Source organism: Lindgomyces ingoldianus (assembly GCF_010093535.1).
Source record: "Lindgomyces ingoldianus strain ATCC 200398 unplaced genomic scaffold BDR25scaffold_17, whole genome shotgun sequence".
Taxonomy (NCBI): domain Eukaryota; kingdom Fungi; phylum Ascomycota; class Dothideomycetes; order Pleosporales; family Lindgomycetaceae; genus Lindgomyces; species Lindgomyces ingoldianus.
The window spans coordinates 26,189-43,072 of record NW_022985178.1 but is presented as its reverse complement, the minus strand read 5'-3'; the positions used below and the strand labels follow the sequence as shown (position 1 = coordinate 43,072).

The 16,884-nt window shown below is 33.2% G+C and overlaps 3 protein-coding genes across 3 annotated transcripts; all 3 read left to right on the top strand.

Annotated features, from left to right (window-relative positions):
- Positions 1-11,911: 11,911 nt before the first annotated feature.
- BDR25DRAFT_334368 (uncharacterized protein) lies at positions 11,912-13,658 on the top strand (the record flags this gene model as incomplete). Its single annotated transcript, XM_033692924.1, has 4 exons — positions 11,912-12,013; positions 12,063-12,194; positions 12,264-12,413; positions 12,466-13,658. The coding sequence occupies 4 exons, from the start codon at positions 11,912-11,914 to the stop codon at positions 13,168-13,170; spliced, it is 1,089 nt and encodes a 362-aa protein (XP_033547092.1). The 3' UTR covers positions 13,171-13,658.
- On the top strand, positions 13,228-13,658 carry BDR25DRAFT_393820 (uncharacterized protein; the record flags this gene model as incomplete). Its single annotated transcript, XM_033698273.1, has 2 exons — positions 13,228-13,433; positions 13,467-13,658. 2 exons carry the CDS (start codon positions 13,228-13,230, stop codon positions 13,618-13,620), a joined length of 360 nt encoding a protein of 119 aa, XP_033547093.1. The 3' UTR covers positions 13,621-13,658.
- Positions 13,659-14,659: 1,001 nt separating this feature from the next.
- BDR25DRAFT_355357 (uncharacterized protein) lies at positions 14,660-16,562 on the top strand (the record flags this gene model as incomplete). Its single annotated transcript, XM_033695444.1, has 5 exons — positions 14,660-14,681; positions 14,763-14,826; positions 16,362-16,370; positions 16,401-16,425; positions 16,503-16,562. The coding sequence occupies 5 exons, from the start codon at positions 14,660-14,662 to the stop codon at positions 16,560-16,562; spliced, it is 180 nt and encodes a 59-aa protein (XP_033547091.1).
- Positions 16,563-16,884: the final 322 nt, after the last annotated feature.

The window sequence follows — 16,884 nt, the reverse complement described above, 5'->3', positions numbered from 1 at the left end:
AAAAATAGTAAAGGGTAATAAGTAGCTAACAGCGTTTTAGACTTAATATAGACTATTTAAGTACCTAGTAATGCCCTTTAGCTTAGCTAACATGCTTAGTACTTTTTAACATTTTATAAACAACTTGCTCTAACCCTACTTAGATGTGTTCTGCACTATGTATATTAACAATATTTTAATCTATAGTAATAGCCTTTTAGAGCACAAACAGCATGTACGCCTAGTGCTAAAGGCTATAAAGGAAGTAGGTCTGCAACTTAACATAGACAAATGTAAGTTCTACTAATTAAAGGTTATATATTTAGAATATGTAATCTTTATAGATAGCATCTAAATAGACCTTGTTAAGGTTTAGACTATGCTAAATTAGTAATACTTAAAGGACATAAAAGATGTTTAAGCTTTTATAAGATTTACTAACTTTTACTAATAATTTATTAATAACTTTTTATAGTAAGTAAGCTTTATAATTGCACTTACTAAGAAAAAAATTTAATTTAACTTTAACCTAAATTACTAATAGTCTTTTAACTAGCTAAAAAAAGCCTTTACTAAAGCTTTAATACTCTGCTACTTTAACTTTAAACTACTAATACTTATAGAAGCTAATGCCTTAGACTATGTAGTAGCAGGAGTCCTCTTCTAGACTAAGCTAGACAGGACTATTAGGCCTATTGCATACTTCTTAAAAAGAATAAGTCTTGTAGAAGGTAATTATAAAATTTATAATAAAAAATTACTTACTATAGTACACTACTTTAAATAATAGCAACCTAAACTAGAAAGTGTAGCGCATCTAATATAGGTCTTATTTAACTATAAGAACTTATAGTACTTTACAACTATAAAATAACTTAGCTACTAATAAGCCTATTAGTCTAAATACTTATTTTATTTTAATTTTAAGATTACTTATTATTCTAGTTAAAATAAAGGAAAACTAGATGCCTTTATAAGGCAATCCTAAAACATCTTTGCTTAAAAAAAAGTGTAAAAGGCTTAACACTAAACTCTGCTCTAACTTAAGCTATTTTTAGACCTTAACTTAAATAAAATAGATTAGATCATTAATTAAATTATTACTAATAAGTATTTAAATAATAAATTTATTTAAGAAACTTTAGACCTGCTCTAAAACAGTGCTAGTTAGTTAAAGAAGGTAACACTAGCTAACTATAAAAACTAAAATAGCAAGCTATATTACTATAACTAACATATAATCCCTAATTCTAATAAACTAAGAATTAAACTACTTTAAATTATACATAACTTGCCTGTTAAAGGACACCTAGGCAGAGAAAAGACTCTTAACCTACTACAGAGAGAGTACTACTAGCCCCGCATGTTCTATACTGTACGCTAATACGTATTATGTTGCTATACTTGCTGTAAAGTAAAGGCCTCTTAAAAAAAGTATAATAGCCTACTTAAACTACTTCTAATTCTTAAACAAGCTTAAAAAGACATATTAATTAATTTTATTATAAACCTACTTTTATTTAAAGAGTATATAAATATTATAGTAGTTGTTAATTGCTTAACTAAGTATTAACACTTAATAACGTACTTTATAGGCAAGTCGCTCACACACCTAAGTTGCTTACTTTTGCTAAGACCCTACCACACTACTTTTCTTACACTAATGTATTTCTAACAACACTACTTAAACATGTTAAAGAAATGTTAGATGCAGCTTACACTTTAGGCTTTTAAATAAGACATAACACTTTTTAACTAACGCGCTGCAGCTATCTATAGGGTCTTTTAAAAGATAATAAGTAACTAACACGCTAGATAACCTTTCTAAGCTAATTATACAGCTAACTTATAGAAGCTAGATAATAATAAGAAGCAGGTAATTATTTAGCACATACTTAAGCTAGATGCGTAAGGATTTCCCCCCTAGCTAGCAGCTATAGCTAATATAGCTAATTCTTTACACGCTAAGTGTAATATAGGCTATATTAGCATAAACTAGCCTAATATGTTTATTAAGTGTTACTTAAAGCTTAAAGTAAAGTTTAAGCGTAAGTATAACTATAAAAAAGCTTTCTACAAAGATCTTGTAGTAATTTAAGGCTAGTTTAACCTTATAAAGAATATTAAAGCTAAGTATAGCATCTAAGATAATAACATGTACAACTTTAATAAGATAAAGTTTATAATAGGCTAAATATCTACTAGAGCAGTTATTATAGGTTTAGAGAGACAAGGACAGCTAAAAGCAGTCTAGCTAGGTAACTAGGAGTAGATAACAGCTATCTAGGGCATTAATGCTAAAAGGTGGGCTATTTTGCTTTTTATTATTTTCTAGGGTAGCAACTACTTTTTAAACTAGTATAAAAAGAAAAATCTACTTTAGAATTAGGTTATTACAATCTCTAAGCGCAGCTAGACTACTAATTAGCTTAGTCTAGACTAGTTAAAGCACTTTAACGCGCATATAAAGAAGCGTACTGTTAGCAGCTACTGTCTGCTAGTTATTAACAGCTATAAGAGCTATAACTTACTTTATTTTTAGTTGTAACAGCGCAGGCAAGACAATGGGTCTAAATGCAGTAGGAGTCCACTTAGAGGCATATGGGAGTGCGTGGGGACTTAAGACCTAGGAATGCTAATAACACCTATAGGCCTTGTACGTAGGATATCAGAAAACTACCAAGCTAGCTACGGGGGCGAGGTGCGACTAAATACATGAGGGAATAGGGGTAACAGCAAGGGTCAGGGCCAGGTCGGGGTTAATACGGGGACCCTTCAGATGGGTTCTGGGCAACCTGAGATAGAACAAGAATTGTTACATTAGTAATACTATAAAAATAACAAGATTATTACTATTTATATGCCTTTTTACTTATTACATCTTTTACAGCTACTTAATGTAGGTTGTTTTGCTCCTTTAAAAAAGGCGTATAAGCGCTAAGCTAAAAACTTTATACATAACTAGATTACTTATATTATAAAGATAAAGTTCCTACTATGCTTTAAAGCAGCCTATAATGCTATAATTACTTCTAGTAATATCTAAGAAGGGTTTTAAAGTGCTAGATTAGTTCCTTTTAACCTATAATAAGTTATAATAGGCCTTAATGTAAAGTTGCGCACTTTATTACTACTACTACTTATATATAATAAGCTCTAGCAGTTGTAAACTCTAAGTAATACTTTAAAACTTAAGTTGTAATTAATGCTTATAAAAATAAAAATTTAGAAGCATATAAATAGTTTACTAACTTTTATAGTTAAGGCGTTTAAGAAAGTCTTAAAAAGGGCAGCAATAATTACGCACAAGCTAGTGTTAGTGTAACAGAAAATTACTAAGCTTTAAGCAGCTAATAAGGCTGCTATGTAACATAAATTGCATAAAAGAAAGTAAATTAAGGCAGAAAAGACCTTAACAATTTAGGAAGGCCTGCGCTTAACAGCTCTAAAGGAGTTTAAAGCGCGCAGTAACAGGAAGAAGGCAAAAAAGCAGGTGCAAGCTAAAGTAGGTAAGCCATTCTAAAGGCGCTGCAGATAGTGCAATTAGACTAGGCATAACGCGCAAACGTGTAAGCAAGAAGCAGAAGTAGTATCTAAATAATATTCTAGGCTGTACTGTACTATATAGTGCTAGAGCGGGTTGTTATAGGCCATAATAGAGTTTGTTAGGGTGGGGTCTTGGCAAAAGTAAGCGACTTAGGTGTGTGAGCGACTCGCCCATGAAGTACGTTACTATGTTCCTCTATAACTGCCCCTAATATAGCCTAGTTATTCTACTAATATGTATAGGTTTACTATAGCCTGCCTAACATAATTATATTAGACAAAGGTACGCAGTTTGTCTTAGCCTTCTAAAATAAACTCTATAAATAGCTCTAAATTACCTTTTATCTATCTACAGCTTTTTACCTAAAGACTAACAGCTAGACTAAAAACACAAATGCTGTAATTGTCTGTACGCAGCAGCAGCGTCGCGTCCTGGATACGAGCGATCGCGCACGAGCAGGATCACGTATCTATGTCACATAATGCTTGTGCGCGAACCTCTATGCACAAACATCTAGATATCCCCCTTTTCCTCTGTATAAAGGAAAGATAAGAGTAATAGAACTAGAAACATGTTGCCTTTACTTTACTTACTTTGTACACTATGCACACTATATACTACTTTTACTTTTGCTACTTAAGTGCTTATACTATAAGCAGCTAGCTATTAGAGCCTATTTAACACTAATTAGTAGTTAATTTAATTAACTATAAATTAGTAAGAGTAATAATAAAGTACTTACGCCTTATAAGGTACTTTATTTTATTACTTATTTTTTAGGAAAAGTAATAGTAGAGTACCTACGCTTTATAAAGTACTTTATTTTATTACTTATTCCTTAGAATAGCAGATTAATCCTTTACATTATACAGTAAGCCTTACTACTGTACAAAGTAAAGAGGAGATAGTGTAAGATGCACACTAAAGCTACTAAAGCTGCACAACTTAGCAGCTAGACAATAGCACATTAATTTTTTACATTATATAGTAAGCTCTACTACTGTACAAAGTAAAAAGGAGATAGTGTAAGGCGCACACTAAAGCTATTAAAGCTGCATAACCTAGTAGCTAGATAACAGCAGTACCTATGTAATCTACTAGAAAAGTAATTAACTATACTATTATAATAAAATTTTATTAGTAACTAATAACTCTATATAATAATAAAAAAAATAAAAAATAATTTTTATTATATAAATAACTTATAAAGGACATAGAGATATTAGAGGCAACACTATAAAATAAGACTAGCCTAGAGTACTAAAATAATAAGATTAACATGTTAAAAGCTTTAATAAGCTTATAAACTTAATTATATATAAGTTATATAATTACTAATCTATATATAATAACTTAAAAAGGCGCTACCTTTCTAAGTGCGTATATAAAGAATTTTAAAAAATAAACACTATAAGACTTCTTAGCACTTAGCTATGTGTTTAAAAAGGAGCTTATATAAGTGCTAAAGAATAAGGGAATTACACTATAGCTAAGCACTAAAGGTACTTAAGCCTAGAAGCTGTATAATATAGCATAAAAAAAAGTAATTACACTAAAAAGGCTTTATATATAACCTTTATTACTATATAAGGCTCTACATAGAAGCAGACTAAACATAATGCTGCTATTAACACTAAACATACTAGCATTACTTACTTCTACACTTTAGCTAGCACTACACTAATTACTGTACAAACAATACATGCTACCCTACCTAACGCCTGCTCCACACCCTTAATCGTACACACTACTGCCTGCAGTAGTGTATGCACTACTAATACTACCTACATAATTTATACTATATTATAACTTGTATAAACTTCTACTCTAGAGGAAAACTACTAAAGAAAAGCTTTTAGTAGATAAGATTATATAATTTTAAAAAGCATAAAAAAAAATAATAACTACATAAGTTAACTATATAACATCTTTATAAATAAAATAAAAATCTTTATTAATCTATGTTAATAGCTAGATATTTAGAAAACTTAGTACACAGACATCTTTCTAGATATCCTAAAAAGTTAGGTAAATATGTACTATATATATAACATAGGCCTTAGATATAACTAGAAGCATTTATATAACACCTTAAGTAGTTACTTTAACACTAATGTAAACTATAGCTAGTACTAGATAAACTAGACAATAATAACTTTTATATAATGCTAATAAAAAAACTTTAATAAAAGTTTATATAAAGCTTTTAAAATAATAATTAATAAGCTTATGCTTATATAAAGGGCACTAAAAATAAAATTTTAAAAGAATGTTTTACTGCACACTACTATTATATAAGCTTATTAAGAATAACTAGAACTAGAACATGCTATGTTTACTATTAAGCTTTTATGCAAAGCCTTATTTAGTAACTTATAAGCATTACTCTAAGTTACTATAGACTAAAGGGTAAACTAATACCTCTAGAAACTGCCTAATGCATACTATATAGACTGCTAATATAACTCTGCATAATAAAAGTTTACATAATAAAAAGAAAGCTTTCTTATGTGCAGAAAAAAATAACATAGAAGATTTTTATTTAAGTTTAAGCTATAATCTAGAGATAACTGCATATAGATAAAGAAGTGCTTTATCTACTATAAGAAAAAATATTAGTTATTAAACTACCTTTATAATAACTATATATAAGCAAAGAACTAGTATGTTGCCTTATATAAAAATTTCTATAATAAGACTTTATTATGTAAAGCTATTACTTTATACATCTAAAACTTTAAAGGTTACCTTAAGAAAAAAAATAATTTACATAATGCAAAAAAAATAGAATAAGAGAGTAAAGATACTAAAAAAGCTATTAACTACCTTACCTCTGCTACCTATTTACACTATGTAATAAAAAAGGACATCTACAGTATTAAACTTAAAGAATATGCTAAGCAGTTTATCCTTAATAACTAATACTATATAGTATACTAAAGTAAACTATAGAATATAGGCGCAGTAAAGATTTCTACTATTAGTAAGTCTTAACTTAAGGCGTATATATAAGAGAACTTATATATAGAAATTAATTAGACACTTAGCTAAATAGATATTAGCTTTAAAAGCTAGACACTAAAAAGATTAATTAGTACTATATAAATCTAGAACTTAATTAGTCTAGTTATATACTACATTTTAGAAACTTTAACACTATTTTTACTATTACTAGTAGATGCTAACTAACTTAGGGCATACTTTAACAACATTTTAAATGTTATTATATATAAAGATAAAACTACTGTTTCTATTATATAAAAATAAAGACACTTTTTTTTTAATATTAGTAAAAAAGAATTTATGTCTTTTTTTACTAAATTAAAACTTTACTGCCTCTACTACTAATTTAGACACCCCTATATAGAGAGACTTTAGAAGATGCTAACTAGCGCTAGCTATAATGTTAATGCTGTAGTGCTAGAAGAGATTAAGAAGTTTTACTACTTTTACTAATTATATAACTAGGCTTTATAAAAATTTAAGTTTATAATTAAAGATAATACTTACTTTAACTATAAAGTTATTATTAATATTATATAAATTAATAATAAAAATGTCTTACATGTTATTAATATAAACATATTATTTTAGGCTACTACATTTCTAAAATTTATGTCTACACAAGATACCTAGAATGCACTATATAAATACTAGATTAACACTTATTAAGAACTTTTAGACTATATTATGCATAACTTTAGTATAAACTTTACTTTAAAAAAATTTTAAGCTTATATAAAGATTATAAGAGCTACATGCAGGTAGATGCCTATAGAAGTATATTAGGTAGTTAGAAAGGTTAAGCATGTGCATACACCTCTCTAATAAGTGTTTAATATTCTAAAGACTAAGCTAGGTAACTGTACAGATAATAAGGCTATTCTATAGATAGTAGTTAAGGCTCTAAATAACATAGCTAGCCTATATAGTCTAGTACCCACACTGCTAGTCTTTAGAGCATACTTAAGAATTAACTTAGACTTTTTACTATTACTAGACATTATTACATAAGCAAGCGCTGTATAAAAGGTAATAAAAATACTTTAAAAAGACTATATAAAAGTAAACATTAATTATATAATTAACACTTATAATAGCCTTATAACATATAAAGTTCTTAACTTTTCTTTTAGCTTAGAGATTATAGCATAAAGGGAGAAGAAAGGCTAAACTAGCCTATATAAGATTAAGAGTATTAAAGAGAGAGATATTATTATTAAGAGAGAGAATAGCTTACTAAAGCTTTAATGTACGCAGGTTAAACTATACTATAAAGAAAAAAAAAAGACAACTTACTTATAACAAATAACCTAGATAAACTAGTCTTTATATAAAAAAATTTTTTAAAAAAGAGGAAAAAAAAACAGCCTTATAAAAATATTATAAAGGCAGAACTAAAGCCTACTATAGACTAAGCCCCTTAAGATAGCAATGCTACACTAGTGTAAAAGAAAGATATAAATACTAGAAAAAGTAAAAAGTAAAGAAAACCTATATAAAGTCTAGACTAGGTATTTCTAACCTAGAAAAAAAAAGATAATTAGGCCTTATTTATTAAGCTTTATATAGATAGTGTAATTACTACACTTAAAAAACTATTTAAGAAATTAGACTATATAAAGATAGACACTTTAATTACTAATAGCACTTTTAAAGTTATAGCATATAACTTAATAAGGCATAAAGGTTAGATTTTTAACTTTTACTTTATATAAAAAGTAAAAGGTAAAACAACTTAACTATATAAGAAATCCTACTTAGTGTTTACTAGCTACTTAGATAAAAAAAAAAGAGAAATTCTTACTTAGTTACTAACTATCTAGAAGATAAGCTAGAGACTACTTTTAGCTATAAAAGTAAGCCTAAAAGCTACATATAAAATGTATTTTAAACTATGTAATATTACATAAGTATACATTTAATTAATAGATAAGCTTATACACACACTGTACATAAAGCTACTTAAGAAGATGCGCTAGAGCTTTCTACTAAATATAATACTCTAGGTTGTATAACTCTTATATAAAGCTGCTAAATTAAGACTGTATTAGTTTAAAACATACTATAACTACTATAAAAAAAAGCTGTGTATGCACATTTTTTTTATACAACCTCTACTTTTTAATTACTAATAAAAAAGAGCACACTTTTAGTATTACTAGCTTATAAATAAATAACACTTTAAGCATTATAATAAAGAATTTTGTATAAAGAAAAAAAAAGAAACTATAAAAAGTAAAGTTTTATATAAAAGGTAAAACTATCTTAGTAAAGAAGCAGCTTATTAAGTTTAATAGTAAAAAGATTAAACTTACACATAATATAGTAGTTTTTACTTAGAAGAGACAAGTAAACTACTTTTATATAATTAACTTAGAGAATAAAGATGCTGCACAATAATATATTAAGTAATATGTAAAAAAGGTATATATTACATTTATATGTTAACTAGAGGCAGCATTTAACTTTTTTATTACTATATAAACTATAAACTCTTTGCATAATAATATTAACACACTTAACACATAAATCTAATAGCAGATAAATAATAGTAAGTGTAGTTTTACTTTTCTACTATTACAGCTTAATTATGTAAAGCTATTTATCTTTATAAATAAATTATTTACTAATAATAAAAACCTTAGCTTATAGCTAAGATTTTTAATTATATTAAGTAATAAAGACTATATAAAGTAAAGTAACTACTTTAAAATACTAGGCAACATTATACACTAGAATTCTACTAAGTGTAAAAGAGTAACTAAGAGTGTCCTTACTAGTAAACTGTATAGAATAGTTAGAAGGTTTAATAATATAATTGCCTTTAGTATAACTTTATAGTAAATTATATAAATGCTTAAACTGCTACTAATCCTAGTAGTAATCTATATAAATTTAAGGTTTCTATATAATTACTTTATTAAGCTAGGCACTACTAGTAAAAAGTAACTTATAATTAATATTATATTACTTTATAAATTATATAAGAAAAGAGAAATTACTAAAATAAAGTAGATTAATAGTAAAGATAACTTAGTAAATGTATATATAAAGAAAACACTAAACTAGGCTTTTTAATTATTAGTCCTAACTAACTACCTCTCTGTTTAGATAGAAGCATCTGTGGACTAGCTAGATTCTGTGCGCAAAGATGCCTTAGACTAACTAGACTAATAACGCCTTTATATAAAGCCTATTTCTTTTTATTTTTTTTGTATTGTACGCACTTATTTTTCTTATTATAAGAATCTGTTACTGCTAGCACTATATAAAAAAAGAAAAGAGCTAGAGAATTGTACAGCAAGGCTTAGAAAGTAAAAGATAAAGAAGAGAAGAGCTATTTATATAGCACAACTAGCCTATTCTAACGCACAGCATTACTAAGGCAAGTCCTAATAAATAGGGGTAGAGTAAAGGCAGAACATAATTAGATAGACCTATATAGACAGAAGGGAGGTAACGCGTACAGAAGGCAACTCTTTAGATAAAAAGAAAAGTTGCTAGTGTCTATACATAGCAGTAGCATTATGTCCTAGATATAAGCAATTGCGCATAAGCAGAATTATGTATCTATGTTACATAATGCTTATGTGTAAACCTCTGTGCATAAACATCTAGATATCCCCTTTTTTTTTTATATAGAGGAAAGATAAGAGCAATAGAACTAGAAACATGTTGCCCTTACTTTACCTACCTTGTATGCTGTGCACACTGTACACCACTCTTACTCTTGCTACTTAAGTGCTTATACTATAAGCAGCTAGCTGTTAGAGCCTATTTAACAGTAATAAAATAAGTTTTATAAGTGTACATAAACTACTAGTAGAACAACTAAGTAAAATAGTTAGCTATAGCATAGTTTAAAGCTAATAACATAATATCTAAATTAATGTAAGTATCTCTATTTTTAGCAAACTATAGATACTACTTTTAAATAAGATTTAAACTACTTTTAAATACTCTTTAACTAACTTATTAATTTATATAAGTAATAAATGTAAATAGACTTATTAATAAAATTTAAAATATATTTAAATATATTTATAAAAAGTTTACATAGGCTTAAGCTCTTTAATAAGAGTATATAAACTAATTCTAAACTTTTGCCTTTATGTATGCAGCTAGCAAGAAGGTCTAGCTAGACACTAGAAATATCTAAATAAACTAATAATTAAAAAAACTTAATTAGAAAAACTTTAGCTTCTTTATAGTAGCTTATATAGTTTTATTACACACTTACTAATTAATCCTACCTAACAGCATAAAAATACACCCTGTGTTCTATGTATTGTTACTGCGCTAAGTAGCTTTTAAATCTAACTATTTACTTAGACAGCTAAACCTGCTACTTAAACCTATTATTATAAATAATAAACTAGAATATGTTATAGAAAATGTTAAATAAATTTAGTTTAATAAGAAAAAACATATCTATAAATACTTTATAAAATAGACTAGATATAACAAACTGTTGTAGAAACCTGTAAAAGCCTTATAAAAGAACTCTATAGTAACCTAATTCTACGCTTAATACCTATCTAAACTAAACCTATACTCTAACAAAGACAACTTAATGCTAGAACTACTAATGTAAAGAATTCCCTTTTTAATAAGAGGGGGGGTACTGTTACAGTATCCTCTCTAGATCCTAGACATAACTATATTAGATGTGTACTAGAGTATTATTAGTGCATGTCTAACATAAATATAACATAACATAGACATAAACTTAAGTATAAACTGCTTTAACACTAACTAAACTTAAAATAAGCTTAATTTATACTTAAAGCGCTTAGACTTCTAAGCTAAGTATTTAATTACTAATTTTCTTTTAAACCTTTCTGTTTCTTATATAACGTCTTGTACCTACTATAATACCTTACATAGTAATTAAACTAGACCTCCGTGAAGCTCTATAACCTTACTCGTGCACAATCGTGACACTTAGACAGCTAAGGAGAGAAACGCTACTAACAGGGGTCAGAAACCGCTAACCCCCCAGGCCATACTCTATTTGGAGTAGCAATATGCATGGTGGTTTGTGCGTCCTCGGTTCTCTCCTCACGTCTGAGCTAGCTGAGATAACGTGTGCTGCCGAGGCACCGATAAACTATACCCAAAGAAGCTTAGTGCATCTTACGCCAAGCATCCTTCGTCTCAACTCGCCCCTCGCGTCATCAGAATTCCCATCTTCTTGCCGCTGAATGCGCCGCAATATAAAGATGCCTTCATTCCCCCGAAACAGAAATCGAAATGACCTTCCTCAGCAAACCAGCCTACCCAAAACGCGAGCGAAGACATCTGGGTGCATCATTCTCCGCCCAACAAATTCGCTCCGCTGACTTCATAGGGAAACGTCCTTAAGGTGTCAGCAAAGCGAAAATGCGAAAACCTCTCCGTAGAAGCGCACGGTTAAATTCTGCGCCTGGCGAACATAGTGAGCAGCTAGTTTCTCTCACGGCAAACAAGACCTTGCGGGAAACGGTATCTCGCAGCGTTTCCCTCTACCGACCGACTCAAGATGAGTTCACAGAATCGATCAACTGCTCTACGGCCCAAAGGTCGAAAACGATCACGTGAAACCGAAGACCTATCCTCCAGGATCGCAATCGTACCCTCCGCGAAGCGACCGCGAGGATCCGCAGACGTCACGACTGCGAGACCGGTTGATCGAGAGACGCAAACTGGCAGCACCGGGACGCTCATTAATCCGATTGATCACTAGCGAAGGAAGCACGCTTGGCCTGAATATTACTTTGAGCCGGATACGATGAGCCATCTGCTTGCAAGGAGGAAGTCAGCGCCTTCCCTCCGGCGCAAACAATCGGGTTCTCTCGCGGCGAGCTCTACAACACCAAGCGATCGAAAGCCGAGAGGGAGAAAAGTGCACCGTATCAGGATCCTCGGTATAAGACTTTACTCGAAACAAAGGGCAGCTACATGGACAAATCCGAATTGGACGTCACAATGGAAGAAAAAACCCGTGCCGAGATATACTTGAGAAAGAGCAAGTTACCCCAGACAACTCATTATTTCGAGACGACGTCTTTGATAGGACCTGCCGAAAACTACAAGATAAGCATGAAGCGAGGGTGGTTCAAGACATCGCCCGATTGATCGTTCCTTCTGCGGAGACTCTCGCTACGTTTGGCGCCAAAACACTAGAGGTTTTGGTTGAAAGTGGCAACGAAGGTTGGAACAACTCTATCCCTCTGACTGGGACCCGTCCGCAGCCCGAATATTCTGTCGGATTCAAGCGGGAGTCGTTTACGGAAGAGCAGCGCGAGAAGCTTTCACCATTCATCGGCGACTTCATCGCTGGCGACCAGTCCTTCTTCATGGCCACATATTACATGTACTTCCCGCTCCTCACGTGCGAAGTGAAATGCGGCACTGCGGCTCTTGACATCGCCGACCGGCAGAATGTGCACAGCATGACGCTCGCAATGAGGGCCATCGTCGAACTTTTCCTGCTCGTTCAACGCGAGGACGAGATCAATCGAGAAATCCTCGCCTTCTCAGTTTCGCATGATCATCGGTCAGTCCGGATCTACGGTCCTTATACCGTGATCGACGGGGCCAAAACTACCTTCTACCACCATCCAATCCGCACCTTTGACTTTACAGAATTAGAGAATTAGATGGAAGAGAGAAATGGACAGTATACAAGTTCACTAAAAAATGTTTAAGGTGCGTGGATGCTGACTCACTTCAAAAGACTCTGCTCAGCCATCGACGATCTGCCTCTAGAGTTGGATTTTGGAGTCGCGCAGCTTCCACAAGACTCTAGGGTCTCGCAAGATTTGGAATCCCATTATCTCTTGCGATCCTTTGTGGAATCGGCATCTCAGGCGGAAGATGATGATAGTCATTCAAATATTAGGGATGCTACCCCAAACACTTCGTTCACCCAATAAGGAACCTCGAAAAGGCCGAGAAGAAAGGCGGCAAAGCAGATGCCTTGTACAGAAATCGTGTTGCCGGGAAGAGTATCACACCCATCAAAACTACGGCCTAGCTACCAAATTAAAGCATCTAGCCCTAAACTTAGCCATCGTTTTCTAGCGAACTCCCGTAACTATCGTCAATGATTAGACTCCTTCTAGCAACACATAACACTAACTTGCCGACTCTACCTCTAGTTTAGGGCGTAGCTATATATAATAGGCTTAAGCTGCGTGCGCCGATACTGCTAAATAGAATATGTAGAGTTCACAATAATTCAGTTGGAAGGAGTACTCGGCTCCTCCAGTTTAGTGGAGAAGAGACGCGTTGAGGTCTCCGCTGGCACGTAACCTGTGGTTCTCTTGCCCACTAACTAGCTGTATGAATATCCAACGTTCAACCCACTTTGGTTGTTCTGCGTTTAGAGAACACCTGACTGGACAATGCCTCGTACGCTCTTCTCGCCTGTCAGAAGCTATGTCTATGCTATACCACGGAAACACAGGATTCAGTCTTCGCCATTTCGTTTTCACACTGTTTTCCTTCGGTATAGCCTAATATCGCGCGTCTATGGCGACCTTGCTGGGCCGGTGTTATTACAGGCACCCCCACCCCCCGCACGAAGGCACTGCTCCGAGCCTAAGCTCCAAGTGGTACTGGGCCTTCTCGCCCTTAGCTAACGTCTCGATAAAGGATGGAAGAGGAGACACTCCTTTCTCGCTTCATTAGTAGGGCGCTTAAGTAGGGCGCTTCGCCAACCAAACTCCGTGCCATGGTCGTCTTCGCGGGTTTCTGGACGCCAGAGTGGGTGGGCGGGTTCTAGAGAGAACAACACTATATTAGATGAAGGAAGCAGCTCCAACGTCGGTCGACTAAGGTGTGGGCGTTGGGGGAAGAGCTAGTGCTAGCTCCATCGTCACCAAGGACTATTGGTAACGCAGGGACGAGGTGGGGGCCCAAGAATGATACATGACATAAGCGGGTTTTACGACTTAATATAATTTAATAGGTAGATCTTACGCTATATAGTTACTATAGAATTTTTAAGATAAAGCTTATACTAAATAATATCTAGATTTATTTTATATAACGTACTTCACAGGCAAGTTGCTTACACACCTAAGTTGCTTACTTTTACTAAGACTCTACTACACTACCTTTCTTACACTAATTGTCACGGTCGGCATGCTCAAGCTACAAGCAAGAGGTGGTGTAACTCAACTAGATTAAACTAAGGAGCAGAGGAGCTGCTCTGCGAGTTTAATATACATGTGTGCACCCTGCCAAGGCGCTACTTGTAGCACTAGCGTGCTACTTGTTGCGCAAGCGAGGGAGCTGATGCCGCAGAGCATGTGACGCGGTACGCGCTGTCACATTACCCCCCTCTAAAGCTTAATTTTTACGTACAAAAGGGAGCTTAAAATTAAGCTAAAGAAGAGAAAAAGAAAAGAACAAACTCTATAGCCTGCCTATAGCGTGATTTAGTTAACAAGGTTATTGTTGCTGTCGCAGCCGCTGTTGTCCTCTGTGTCAGGCTAATAGTAGCCTAGTGCTAGCTTTAGTTATTAAACTACTAATTGTTTTGCTAGCTGTACAGTTGCAATGCGCCTAGTAACTGCTAGGAGCTAGGGGCAGTCCTGTACCTAGTGAGCTACTGAACCACATTGTACGCATCTCCCTGCCTTCCTCTATTGTGCGCGCTAGGGAGGAGAGACTAACCCAGCCCTAGTGCTAGCACTAGTGCTAGCACTAGATGTAGCTGCAGCGACGTTAATTATATTAATGCTAATAGCGTTAATGCTACTAAGGTCTATTTTATTAGGTTAGGTATGCAGAGCATGCAAATATGCATTTAATTGTGTGGCTAAACGCTGCGCAGCTTGCAGGAATGCTAGATAGTTGTCTAGCAGCGTTAATTAGCTATCTAGTGCACGCTAAATTAAGGCATTAAGACCCTAGTAAAACATTAAGATCTTAACAGCAGCTAGCTAATCCCTTCCTTTAGCTTTGTGCAAGATCTGCTTAAATTTAGTAATATATGTAGGCAGAGGTTTACTATTATTCTAGCGTATCTTGTGCAGAGCCTACTAGGCCTTGCAGATCTTATTAGCATTAGTGTACACCTATTACAGTTGCTATAGGATTGTCTTATAGTCTTAGTAACCTTGTTCTTTAGCATTTAATAGCAGCAGTAGTACAGTAGCCTGCACTATAAGCTCTAGGTTGTTCTATACAAAGTAGAACTAGGCTGTACTATCCCTAATTACGCCACTATTAATTATAATCTTAGCCTTAATAGTAGGCAGCTACATTTTAAACCTATATAGCTTACTATTAAACTTAGTAGGTGTTAGAAGGACTAGCTTTATACATAAGAGTAAAGAGGTAATAATACTAAGTGTGCTGCGCAACGTCTAGTTCTTAGCGTGTAGGCTTTAAATCTCCTGCTAAAACTTAGAGCGTAGTGCCTAAATTTTAGCGCAGAGCTGTTAAATTAAGTTGTTTATTGTACAAAGAAGAAAAAAGGTAAAAAAAGCAAAAGGCTAACTGTGTGCGTGTGCGTAATAAGGGTATAAGTGTACTCTAACTAATCTTACCCTCTAAGATTAGAAGAGAGGTTGCGCACTATCTCTACTATTAACTTAACAGAGTATGTTAGCGTCTATTAACCTAGAATTGTAAGCGTGTGCGTGTGTTAAAAAAGCTTAGGCGTGTGCATATACATGTGCGTAATACTTAAGCTTTTATGTTACTTAAGGAGTTTAATCTAATGTTACAGTTAGCATGCTTAAGCTACAAGCAAGAGGTGGTGTAACTTAACTAGATTAAACTAAGGAGCAGAGGAGCTGCTCTGCGAGTTTAATATACATGTGTGCCCCCTGCCAAGGCGCTACTCGTAGCACTAGCGTGCTACTCGTTGCGCAAGCGAGGGAGCTGATGCCGCAGAGCATGTGACGCGGTACGCGCCGTCACACTAATGCATTTCTAATAACACTACTTAGATATATTAAAAGAACATTAGATGTAGCTTATTGTTACAATCCTTGCTCCGGTGAAATGGTATTTTCGGGAGCACGACGGCCTATGATGATGTTAGGGAGAAAGGGAAGAACTTAGCTTAATTAGGTGTACAGTCTGTTAAGCAGAGTGTAGGTGTGGCAGGATAAAGAAGGCAGGCTGTGGTTTAGCCTAGCAGCTGTATAGAGAGCTAGCAAACCTAATCTAAAAAGATAGAAAAAAAGGTATATATAGTATAAGATATATAAGGCAGTAATGTTCTTTTTGTAAAGGATCTAATGCCTCTTAGTCTATTAGGTAAGTAAAAACTAAATAGTAATTACACCCTTTTAGCTATAGTTGTGATCACAACTATATACATAGGGTTTGCATGCTGTGCATGCTTGCATGCT